The 13,630-nt window shown below is 42.1% G+C and overlaps 1 protein-coding gene across 1 annotated transcript in view; it reads right to left on the bottom strand.

Moving 5' to 3' along the window:
- Window positions 1–13,630, bottom strand: part of LOC306934071 (uncharacterized protein) — a gene marked incomplete at its 3' end in the record, with an annotated part of 53,913 nt that overhangs the window by 2,723 nt on the left and 37,560 nt on the right. The window contains exons 4-6 of the mRNA XM_079516532.1: window positions 12,528–12,695; window positions 8,950–9,090; window positions 8,357–8,656 (exon numbers count right to left, since the gene is read on the bottom strand). Coding sequence (XP_079372658.1) covers window positions 8,357–8,656; window positions 8,950–9,090; window positions 12,528–12,695 — 609 coding nt within the window. The remainder of the gene's footprint in view (window positions 1–8,356; window positions 8,657–8,949; window positions 9,091–12,527; window positions 12,696–13,630) is intronic.

Here is a 13,630-nt window from a genome sequence, read left to right as displayed (position 1 = left end):
ACTAGCTGGTTGTGATGTTCCACAGTCAGCTTGTGTATTCATGTGTTCCGTTGAGGTGCCGGCTACAGGCTCTGTCTCTCTGTTTTCATCATCATCTTCACTTTTAACTGCTAATAATGTCAACGTTGACCCACCAGCCTCTGGTCTTTGAAGTAGCTCCTCCTGCTCATCTTTAATGTGTGGAGGCTCTGGTTCCTCCTGGACCAGACTGGAGCTTCTCTCCTCTGATAAAAGAGTACAATGAGAAATGCATTTATATAATTAGTTAAAAGCTGAACAACAGAGTATTTCATGTGTATGTTTACAGACATTTGTCATGATTACATTTAAGCACTTTTAATGCACTTCTACTAGTGTGGTAACGGTTCTACGCTTACGCATACTGTTTGGTGCCTTTATTATTACAGAATGTAATTTGGAGTAATTCATGTGATTACAGTATAGTGGTTCATCTGAACATTTAGTGATGCTACAGTCATGATTTTGGGTAATTCACGAAGAAAATGCCAACAGAGTATTGTATCTGACTTCATGGGAACTACATATTGTGCATTTACTTATGATGAATCAGATCTGGATGGATCTGGACATCTGTACATGTATCTATCACTCAAACCTATTTTCAGCTAGGTACCCTGACTGCACACAGGAGGTGCACAGGAGGAACTAAGTTGAGAAATGCGATACTGTGGTGACCACAACCTAAGCTGCTAGAGGTATTTACAATTAGGCTTGTAAAAACGGAGCCTTTGTTAGAATGCTGTCAAACACCCCAGGGGTCGTGGGACAGCTCCAATTTTAGCAATATAATCTCAAACTGCAAACCAACAGCTGTCTGTGTTCAGAGAGCTTGCTGCTCTCTGCTCTCCTTTGACATGATATGATTCTACACTGTAGTTGTGCTTAATCATTCAGACCTGTTAACATTACATTCTACCTTTTTCATTACATGTGTTAAACAATGTTCTGCATACTTCATATATAGTATAGATATTTAATTAGCCTTATTGGTATAAAATATAAAGTGTTACATGAACCAGTTGCCACATGATTCCTCCTCCTCTCACCGGAACATCCTGTGAGTGAACATTCTGATTGGCTACAACAAGCGGAGGTAGCCCAGGGAGGAGGGACGTTGAAGTTAGTATAAACCTGTGATGCGGTGAACTTCTGTGTGTTCACATGATATTAGCTATACGATGTGACTCCTGAATGCCATGGGGCCTTCTGCCCGTGGTGCCTTGTACTGAGTGATTCTGTTCAATAAAACTGATCAGATGCGACGACTAGAACCTGCCTCGCTTGCCTCCTTTCTTCAACTCAACCATCACTGCTACAAAGACACATGGGTCACTTGGTGCATAAAATATACATCACTTACTGTCATTTTTGTGATGATTCAGGGTTAAAGGTCACATGATTAGTACAGTAGTGCTCGTGACATAATGCTGCTATTATTGTAAGAGGATGAGAAAATGTATTTGTGATTGTACATGTATCTGATTATTGCTGAAATTGAGATAAAAGTACCGTTTGGGTTTGGAAGAGAGATACAGCGTTGTGTGATTTCTTGATTCACACATTGCTCCTTTTACAGGGGCACTACACACGCTCCAGTGAAATTGTGCGGCTGAGAAAGATTAGTTAATTTGTGTCGGATAAGGACTTATTGGTGGGTTTTCCGGCTATATTAAGGACTGTTTAGTGTGTGTTTTAGCGCCGGGGATTTCGCCTGGAAGGCTCTATGGAAACACTCACTCTTGAACGACGTTGAACGTGAGAAAGCGACGTTCACACACGCCAGAAAAGAAATCGTTCACAATGACGTTCATCAAGCAGAAATACAGTACGTTCAGTTCACGTTCACCCAAAATATGAACACGTTCGTGAGCGATCGTTCTTTGAACGCGTTCAGGGACAACACTGGGTACATGCAGTATCTTGCCGGTGTATCGAATCTTGTGGACCAGACCCATTGCAAGATGCTGTATACTCTGTCGTCAACCCTAACCCATTCCAACCTGTCAAAATGGGCAAGGGTGAGGTGGGTTCGGGGAGTGAGGCCAAGTAGTAGCCTGACCAGTTTGTTTTGGGAAGTCTGGAGCCTTGTTTTAAGGGCCTTTGAGGTGCTATGTTACCAAGAGGTGCATGCATAGTCAAGAAACCTTATACAAGGGCTCCTGTTAGGGTCTTCGGCTCAGCCGTGGAGAGGGTAAAAAGTACAACATTCTTGGGAGTGCTGCTGTCAGACAACCTGGCCCCGAGCAGCAACACCATTGCCATCACAAAAAAGGCCCAGCAACGTATCTATCTTCCCTTTCCGTCAGCTGAAGAGAGTTGACCTGCCTATTCCAGCCCTGACCATGTTCTACAGAGGAACCATTGAGAGCATTACTGTTTCACCTCCTGGTACGGTAACAGCACAGCTGAGAAGAGAAAACAACTGAACAGGACAGTGAGAACAGTAAGACCATTGGTACCTCGCTGCCATCCCTGGCAGACATACAGTATACCAACGATGCATGAGGAGAGCGACTAACACCATTAAGGACACCACCCACCCCTCTCACAGCCTGATCTCCCTTATGCCGTCTGGGGAGCATCAGTGCCAGAACGGAAAGGATGCGGAACAGTTTCTTTCCCCAGGCAATCAGATTGTTGAACTCGTCTCCCTAGTAGATAGATATGACATGAACTTGGGGAGGTATGCATTCATAATTCCTATGCATAGAAAATACATGACATGAATCTATACAGTTTGTATACTGTCTTTATCTGGCAAACATCGGTATCGGCATTGGAATAAAAAATCTGGCATCGGTTGGCCTCATTTATTTATTTATTTCTACAATTGCAACACATTTCTACAGAAGCCGTGGATATCCTTGTCATTCTGGGCATAAACAAGAAGTTGAACCTTCCAGTGATATAGCACACAAAGAGGAGCTGTAGTGGTGAAACCTTTATTAGACAAAACATATATAATTTCCCCCAAAGGGATAAAAGGAGATCTTTGAGGGTATAAAACACCTCTATAGAGCACCGAAGTCTGACGTCACTTTCAGTAGAGGGCACCAACACACAGGTTTGTGTATTTTTTTATTTGTATTGAAATCTCCATCGGGCGATTTTATGTCGCTTCATATAAGAACTGTGTTTGAAAAATAAACCGACCACCCCGGCCTTTCTGTCAGGGGAGTGGCTGTACGTCGTTAATGATGTCCATTCATATTTGATACAGCCAGTTTCTGGAGAAAATGTAATTAATGTGACTGCAAAAGCCTTGAAACTACATATGAATGCAATGTCGCTGAGCATATACGTCACGCCCAGCTGTCAACATATTGCGTTCCTGAGATTCCTCGTTGACGTAAGCTCAGCTGGTGGTGACTCGACTCGTACTAACCACGATACATTATATATCAATAAAATTCAAATTAAAATAAACGTAATTAACGTTCAGTTTCTGTTGTGCGACGGGCTGCGGGCAGAAGCAGCCTACCCGGAAATGTAGTCTCTGGGTTGTTTGGCTCGTTTCTAACGCTTATTTTGTTACTCTTTGGGTATATTTGTACATTTCCACCTTCAGTCGATGCTTCATATCCATATGAGTGAAAAGGCCGGGGTGATCGGTTTATTTTTCAAACACAGTTCTTATATGAGGGGATCTAAAATCCCCCTATGGAGATTGCAATGCTTGTAAAAAAATACACGAACCAAGGGACTGGCGCCCTCTACTGATAGTAGAGGGCAGTGACGTCAGGACTTCGGTGCTCTATGAAGACACAACATTGTGTAGAACAGGGGTGCCCAAAATGTAGATCGCGATTTACCAGTAGATCACCAAGGCTGTGCAGGTAGAACACATGGCATGCCCCTAAAATGATAATTACAATATAAAAAATAAATCACAAAACTCCTCATCTTTTTGGCATCTGCCACTTAAATTAAGGTGACTTGACATTGACATCAAGGAGGGTCTGTTGGCTTGGCTCCCTTTACATCTTTTAAAGTAGGCAAACCCCCACTGTAGTCTAATTTTTCCATTACAAGCGCGTTTGTCTCATGTAACACCAGCACCGATATTCCAAAGCCTGATTCCTCTGCTTTAGTATCATTGTCATTGTCATCTTGGATTAGACTGAATGATCATATAAGCGGTCTGTGTGTGACTAACTTTTACTAACAGGCTTCCCCCCCTGTATGAGTCCTCATGTGTCTTTTTAGATGAGTGATGATAGCAAAGCCTTTACTGCAAACTGTACAAGAAAAGGGCTTTTCGCCTGTATGGGTCATCATGTGTGATTTTAGATTACTTGTGCTAACAAAGCCTTTACCACATACTGTACAAGAAAAGGGCTTTTCGCCTGTATGGGTCATCATGTGTGATTTTAGATTACTTGTGCTAACACAGCCTTTACCACAAATTGTACAAGAAAGGGGCTTTTTTCCTGTATGATTCATCATGTGTAATTTTAGATGAGCCTTCTGATTAAAGACTTTACCACAAACTGTACAAGAAAAGGGCTTTTCACCTGTATGAGTCCTCATGTGTCTTTTTAGAACACTTACGCTAACAGAGCCTTTTCCACAAATTGTACAAGAATAGGCCGTTTTGCCTGTATGACTCATCATGTGTATCTTTAGATGACTTGTGTGAACACAGCCTTTACCACATACTGTACAAGAAAGGGGCTTTTCCCCTGTATGAGTCATTATGTGTGTTTTAAGACTACTTTTCTGAATAAAACCTTTACAACAAATACTACAAGAAAAGGGCGTTTCCCCTGTGTGAATCATTGTGTGAATCTTCAGTTGTTGGTTTAATCTAAAGCCTTTACCACAAACTGTGCAAGAAAAGGGCTTTTCACCTGTATGAGTCCTCATGTGTTTTTTTAGATCACTTGTGTGAGCACAGCCTTTACCACAAACTGTACAAGAAAAGGGCTTTTCCCCTGTATGAGTCATTATGTGTGTTTTAAGACTACCTTTCTGAATAAAACCTTTACAACAAATACTACAAGAAAAGGGCGTTTCCCCTGTGTGAATCATTGTGTGAATCTTCAGTTGTTGGTTTAATCTAAAGCCTTTACCACAAACTGTGCAAGAAAAGGGCTTTTCACCTGTATGAGTCCTCATGTGTTTTTTTAGATCACTTGTGTGAGCACAGCCTTTACCACAAACTGTACAAGAAAAGGGCTTTTCCCCTGCATGAGTCCTCATGTGTTTTTTTACATCACTTGCGTGAGCAAAGCCTTTACCACAAACTGTGCAAGAAAAGGGCTTTTCACCTGTATGAGTCAGCATGTGTGTTTTAAGACTATGTTTCTTAATAAAACCTTTACAACAAACACTACAAGAAAAGGGCTTTTCCCCTGTGTGAATCATTGTGTGAGTCTTCAGTTGTTGCTTTAATCTAAACATTTTGCCACACTCTGTACAACTAAAAGGTTTCTTCCCTGTGTGACCTCTCGTGGAGTGAGTTTTTTTAGATGATTTCAGGTCCTGGGACAGCTTGCGCTGTCCTCCCACATTTTGTGTGTTTTGAGATTTCAGTGTGTTTAAAGCTGACTGATCTCCCCTAGTCTCCTCCCACTCATCACTGTCTTCAGTGATGTCAGATTCAGAACAGTGTGAAGAGAGGAGCTGCTCATCACTAGCTGGTTGTGATGTTCCACAGTCAGCTTGTGTTTTCATGTGTTCCGTTGAGGTGCCGGCTACAGGCTCTGTCTCTCTGTTTTCATCATCATCTTCACTTTTCACTTTTAATAATGTCAAAGTTGACCCACCAGCCTCCTCTGGTCTTTGAAGTAGCTCCTCCTGCTCCTCTTTAATGTGTGGAGGCTCAGGTTCCTCCTGGACCAGACTGGAGCTTCTCTCCTCTGATAAAAGAGTACAATGAGAAATGCATTTATATAATTAGTTAAAAGCTGACCAACAGAGTATTTCATGTGTATGTTTACAGACATTTGTCATGATTACATTTAAGCACTTTTGATGCACTTCTACTAGTGTGGTAACGGTTCTACGCTTAAGCATACTGTTTGGTGCCTTTATTATTAGAATGTAATTTGGAGTAATTCATGTGAAGTGTGATTACAGTATAGTGGTTCATCTGAACATTTAGTGATGCTACAGTCATGATTTTGGGTAATTCACAAAGAAAATGCCAACAGAGTATTGTATCTGACTTCATGGGAACTACATATTGTGCATTTACTGCGGAACAGTTTCTTTCCCCAGGCAATCATTGTTGAACTCGTCTCCCTAGTAGATAGATATGACATGAACTTGGGGAGGTATGCATTCATAATTCCTATGCATACAAAAATACATGACATGAATCTATACACAGTTTTTATACTGTCTTTATCTGGCTATAATTTTTCATACAAATTCCTCTATTTTTAGGATTTATTTAATGTCAGAGTATTGTTTTGTGATATTTTATTCTTGTATGAATCTATGTTGTCTTTTAACTAGGGGAAACATACTGTACATATTTTTTTTATTGAGGCTGCTTGCAGTTGGACAAACAATGGCAAATAAAGCAATCTTGAATTTCACAACATTCACAAATTGATTTGTAAACTGAAAAGATTCTGATAATATATCGGTCACAAACATCGGTAATCAGTGATCCAGGACTCTCAAACATCGGTATCGGCATTGGAATAAAAAATATGGCATCGGTTGGCCTAATTTATTTATTTCTACAATTGCCACACATTTCTACAGAAGCCGTGGATATCCTTGTCATTCTGGGCATAAACAAGAAGTTGAACCTTCCAGTGATATAGCACACAAAGAGGAGCTGTAGTGGTGAAACCTTTATTAGACAAAACATATATAATTTCCCCCAAAGGGATAAAAGGAGATCTTTGAGGGTATAAAACACCTCTATGAAGACACAACATTGTGTAGAACAGGGGTGCCCAAAATGTAGATCGTGATTTACCAGTAGATCACCAAGGCTGTGCAGGTAGAACACATGGCATGCCCCTAAAATGATAATTACAATATAAAAAATAAATCACAAAACTCCTCATCTTTTTGGCATCTGCCACTTAAATTAAGGTGACTTGACATTGACATCAAGGAGGGTCTGTTGGCTTGGCTCCCTTTACATCTTTCTAAGTAGGCAAACCCCCACTGTAGTCAAATTTTTCCATTACAAGCGCGTTTGTCTCATGTAACACCAGCACCGATATTCCAAAGCCCGATTCCTCTGCTTTAGTATCATTGTCATCTTGGATTAGACTGAATGATCATATAAGCGGTCTGTGTGTGACTAACTTTTACTAACAGGCTTCCCCCCCTGTATGAGTCCTCATGTGTATTTTTAGATGAGCCTTCTGATTAAAGACTTTACCACAAACTGTACAAGAAAAGGGCTTTTCGCCTGTATGGGTCATCATGTGTGATTTTAGATTACTTGTGCTAACACAGCCTTTACCACAAACTGTACAAGAAAAGGGCATTTCCCCTGTATGGGTCATCATGTGTGATTTTAGATTACTTGTGCTAACAAAGCCTTTACCACATACTGTACAAGAAAAGGGCTTTTCGCCTGTATGGGTCATCATGTGTGATTTTAGATTACTTGTGCTAACACAGCCTTTACCACAAATTGTACAAGAAAGGGGCTTTTTGCCTGTATGATTCATCATGTGTATTTTTAGATGAGCCTTCTGATTAAAGACTTTACCACAAACTGTACAAGAAAAGGGCTTTTCACCTGTATGAGTCCTCATGTGTCTTTTTAGAACACTTACGCTAACAGAGCCTTTACCACAAATTGTACAAGAAAAGGGCTTTTTGCCTGTATGATTCATCATGTGTATTTTTAGATGAGCCTTCTGATTAAAGACTTTACCACAAACTGTACAAGAAAAGGGCTTTTCACCTGTATGAGTCCTCATGTGTCTTTTTAGAACACTTACGCTAACAGAGCCTTTTCCACAAATTGTACAAGAATAGGCCGTTTTGCCTGTATGACTCATCATGTGTATCTTTAGATGACTTGTGTGAACACAGCCTTTACCACATACTGTACAAGAAAGGGGCTTTTCCCCTGTGTGAATCATTGTGTGAATCTTCAGTTGTTGGTTTAATCTAAACATTTTGCCACACTCTGTACAACTAAAAGGTTTCTTCCCCGTGTGACTCCTCATGGAGTGAGTTTGTTTAGATGATTTCAGGTCCTGGGACAGCTTGCGCTGTCCTCCCACATTTTGTGTGTTTTGTGATTTCAGTGTGTTTAAAGCTGACTGATCTCCCCTAGTCTCCTCCCACTCATCACTGTCTTCAGTGATGTCAGATTCAGAACAGTGTGAAGAGAGGAGCTGCTCATCACTAGCTGGTTGTGATGTACCACAGTCAGCTTGTGTTTTCATGTGTTCAGTTGAGGTGCCGGCTACAGGCTCTGTCTCTCTGTTTTCATCATCATCTTCACTTTTCACTGCTAATAATGTCAACGTTGACCCACCAGCCTCCTCTGGTCTTTGAAGTAGCTCCTCCTGCTCATCTTTAATGTGTGGAGGCTCTGGTTTCTCCTGGACCAGACTGGAGCTCCTCTCCTCTTCAGAGGAAACCTCCTCTTTACACACAGGGAGGTGCAGGACATCTAGGGAAAACACAGGGATGTGCAGGAAGTCTAGGAAAAAGATACAGTGAAACTCTATAAAAGGTTTGAACTCGACATGATTTCAGTGAGTCCTCTGCAGCAGGCTAGTTAACACTGAAGTAGAATTAACTGCCAAGCTTCAGTTAATACTTTTACAACCCAACCATTGTCCGATTCATGGTACATTTAGATCAATGCATCAATGAAGTCAACATTGGCAATGCCTAAATCAATAAACGATTCATATCGCTTCATCTTTACACCCTCAGTACCGACCCATTTTCACCAATAAAATGAATAAAGACAGAGTGCTTTAAACCTACTGAGATCCAGGTTGTCTTGAGGTTCCTGTTTAAGGTGGTCTTCAGGTTCCTGTTTAAGGTGGTCTTCAGGTTCCTGTTTATTAGGAACAGTGGTGGCTGGAGGACTGATCTTCACCGGCAAACTGGACTCCACACACTGGTCTGGAATGAAGGAATACAATAAGGACAGTCACATAAATAAGAATTTAAAGGACCACTTCACCACTTTTCAGCCTATCCTAGTTGAATTGGTCCTCTCCTCAGTAATGTTCATGATAAGATATCACAATTAAAGGGTAGACGTAATAAGCTTAGGCTTCGTCTATACCTTTTTTTCCCCAGACTATGACATTTTGTGATGATTTAAGAATGTTTTGTATGAAAAAAATAAATAAAAATAAACTAAACAATTGTTTTCCACTCATTTCTGTGTCTCATAGGAGGGCTGTGGGCAGTTCAGAAACACGTCCACCGTTTTTACTATCGTGAGAACGATGGCTTCCATTGCAACTTTTAACCCATTTAGGCCTGAGGCAGATTCTATAAACGCCTTCTAAAGCCTGACCTAAGTTTTATGAAAAACTTCATACAAACAAATGTTTATATAGCAGCATCAATTCTTCTTCTTTTTGAGTGGTGTAAACCACTCCTACAACTGGCTTTTGTGTGCAGAAAAAAATGACCATGGTTGCTATGTTCAAAATAATTTCTGACGTAATTAAATCACACCCGGGTGAACTGGATGACCGTAGCAACCGTGGTCATTTTCTCTGCACAAAAAGAGCCAGTTGTGAAATCACATCCGGGTGTGATTTCATTACGTCAGATCAGAGCTGATCAGGCTATATAATAGCCTTACACCACTCAGTTCACACGGGTGTGATTTTTTTTAATATACTGTACTTTGGGTTCCTGAAGGGGTAAAACACCAAAAGGGGTTCCCGCCGAGAATGCGTTGGAATAGAAAGCCTGCAGTTTCTATTAGCTTGGATTCCCTGTCGGACAGTGCGGTGTTGTAGAGGAGGTCTCTCCGAATGTGTGCATATGTCAGACCAGTTGATACATAGAACCGTTTTTTGTCCAGCATCCAGGGGTAGGCAATTATTTTTCCCAAGGGGCCAAATGAGAAATCGAAAATATTTTGGAGGGCCGGGCCAAAAGGCTGAACTTAATTATGCATAATATCAATTTTATTTCTATATAAAAATCAGTACATGGCCATTTATGATGATGTACAATAACAGCGCCCCTCATTTCACATGGGTGTGATTTTTTTGTACTTTCTACTTCCGGGTCAACATGCTACAAGCACGAGCAGCAAAGGATCCAAACACTGTTGTCTTTCGCCACCTGGTGGAGGAGATGTGTAACTGTCACTGAATGAAGATGAGCTAGATTTCAAAAGAAAGCACAAGTCAGTACAAAAACTGCTAATGGGGATAAAAGTAGTATTTTCAATTCACCGGAACATTTAATGACGTACAAATGTACACTTCTATGAAAAACAGGAAATCATCATATAGCCTAGTTAAAGAAAGTTAAAAAAGGAAATCACACAGGTGTGAAGTGAGGGGCGCTCTTATCATCATACATATATTTGTGTCCTCACTTCTCCATCCTCAATTTTATCTTCAACGTTTTACAGGGGCCAGTTTTGAATTGCAGCCGCCCGCAAGTGCTCTTTGAGAACGGTTTTGAAGGAGTCTAGAGATTCACATTTCTTAACGCATACCGGAGAACTCGCCAGTATACCGACTCTCTGCGGTTTAGTGCATTTTAGTTTTACTTCACCTTCATTTAAATTGCATTGAATAGATCAGCTATTTTCCGCACGGAACACGTTGTACGACAAATAATAAATAAGGCATTACTGCGCTTCACTCACTGTGGGAGGGAGATGTCTTTTGTTGGCCGTTCGGGGTGATATGGACACATACCTCCTCGACGCAAAAATAACAAGCTATTGGAAGCTAGTTTTCGTGGCACATTGTTTAATCAAACAACAAGTTTCCTCAGTGTTTGGGTCGGGAGTCGGGATGTTCTGTGTCTACTGTCTGCCTGCATGACAGGCGCTGCACGCTCCAGTGAAATTGTGCGGCTGAGAAAGATTAGTTAATTTGTGTCGGATAAGGACTTATTGGTGGGTTTTCCCGCTATATTAGTGTGTGTTTTAGTGCCGGGGATTTCGCCTGGAAGGCTCTATGGAAACTCACTCTTGAACGAAGTTGAACTTGAGAAAGCGACGTTCACACACGCCAGAAATGAACGCGTTCACAATGACGTTCATCAAGCAGAAATACAGTACGTTCAGTTCACGTTCACCCAAAATATGAACGCGTTCGTGAACGATCGTTCTTTGAACGCGTTCAGGGACAACACTGGGTACATGGGTATCTTGGCGGTGTATCGAATCTTGTGGACCAGACCCATTGCAAGATGCTGTATACTCTGTATAGTCTGTATACTCTGTCGTCAACCCTAACCCATTCCAATCTGTCGTCAACCCTAACCCATTCCAATGGGCAAGGGTGAGGTGGGTTCGAGGAGTGAGGCCAAGTAGTAGCCTGACCAGTCTGGAGCCTTGTTTTAAGGGCCTTTGAGGTGCTGTGTTACCAAGAGGTGCATGCATAGTCGAAGAAACCTTGTACAAGGGCTCCTGTTAGGGTCTTCAGCTCAGCCGTGGAGAGGGTAAAAAGTACAACATTCTTGGGAGTACTGCTGACAGACAACCTGGCGCCGAGCAGCAACACCACTGCCATCACAAAAAAGGCCCAGCAGCGTATCTACCCTTTCCGCCGAGTTGACCTGCCTATTCCAGCCCTGACCATGTTCTACAGAGGAACCATTGAGAGCATTACTGTTTCACCTCCTGGTACGGTAACAGCACAGCTGAGGAGAGAAAACAACTGAACAGGACGGTGAGAACAGTAAGACCATTGGTACCTCGCTGCCATCCCTGGCAGACATACAGTATACCAACGATGCATGAGGAGAGCGACTAACACCATTAACCGTTTCCGTCCATCCGACGTGTCAGCACGTCCTAGGGGTCCCAATTGACGCGTACATCCGACGTGTGAGGACGTCTTAGCGCATCCTCAATGATACGGGGCGAGATAAGAATATTCTGATTTTTTTCCTTTTTGTCAGTTCGCCTTTCGGCTACCGTAGCCTATGCTACACTCTAGGCAATTGTTAGCTTACCATTGACTTGGCCGTTAGCGCGGCGGAAAGAATGACTGGTCTCTCCTAATCCAGGGCGCTCTCCGTGGTGTTGAACGGATCGATATACTGGCGCTTCATTTCTGCTCCTCATCCGTCTCTCCCGCAAAATATGAACGCTTTTTGGATCATATATCGTATAAACTAAAACGATCACAATGTAAGCTAGCTATGTAAAGTAAACTTTTTTAGTGGATTGTTTCCGGGTCATGGGTTTCCGAGTTTTCCGCGGCCATGTTGTTCCGGCACCCCAGAGCTCCTATTTTGAAGGACTTCCGGCACTGATTGTGTTAAGGACACCACCCACCCCTCTCACAGCCTGATCTCCCTTATGCCGTCTGGGGACATTACTGCTAGTAATGTCAACGTTGACCCACCAGCCTCCTCTGGTCTTTGGAGTAGCTCCTCTTGTTCCTCTTTGATCTGTGCAGGTTGAGGTTCCACCTGGACCAGACTGGAGCTCCTCTCCTCTTCAGAGGAAACCTCCTCTTTACACACAGGGAGGTGCAGGACGTCTAGGGAAAACACAGGGATGTGCAGGAAGTCTAGGAAAAAGATACAATGAAACTCTATAAAAGGTTTGAACTTGACATGATTTCATAGTCCTCTGCAGCAGGCTAGTTAACACTTTGACTTGACTGTACAGTCAAGTCTCTTGTACAGTACTGTACTGTACTGTACTGTACTGTACTGTAGTGTACTGTACATACAGTACAGTATTTTAGACTTGAGCGTCTAACATCATTAAAGACACCACCCACCCCTCTCACAGCCTGATCTCCCTTATGCCGTCTGGGAAACAATATAGGAGCATCAATGGTGCCAGGACGGAAAGGATGCGGAACAGTTTCTTTCCCCAGGCAATCAGATTGTTGAACTCCCTAGATATGACATGAACTTGGGGAGGTATGTATTCCTAATTCCTATGCATACAAAATAATTTACATGAAATCTATACAGTTATACGGTCTTATCTACGCCATGCTTTTTTATATGCATTCCTCTAGTTTTTAGGATTTATTTAATGTGAGAGTATTGTTTTGTACGTGATATTATATTCTTGTATGAATCTATGTTGTCTTTTAAAGGCCCCAGACGGAGATCACCGCCAAGTTCAAGTTCATGGTCAAGTGCCCCAGACGGAGATTGATAAACGGGACGGAGATTAATGATATCAAAACCGATCGCATCTCTCCACAGCCTAGGAGCGCTTGTTGCCCAATCCTCGGTGTTGCACAACAGTGACACGCCATCGAAAATGTTCCCTGTCTGTTTAGCGGACGAAAACGAAAACCTTAAAACGTTCATAACTCGCGATCTAAATCATCCCGTCTAATTCTGAAAAAAGATCCTGTGTTGGACGGCGCTCCGCGGTCCAGTCGCTAGTCGCGATAGATTTATCGCAGACATTCACAACAACTTCTGGTGCCCCGGTAAAAGTGGTCCGGGCGCTATAAATGATGGGCACATTTTATTAATG

The sequence above is a fragment of the Electrona antarctica genome (genome assembly GCF_951216825.1).
Source record: "Electrona antarctica genome assembly, chromosome: 2".
NCBI lineage: Eukaryota > Metazoa > Chordata > Actinopteri > Myctophiformes > Myctophidae > Electrona > Electrona antarctica.
Note: the sequence above shows the minus strand (reverse complement) of the source record. Positions and strands in the feature narration are given on the sequence as shown.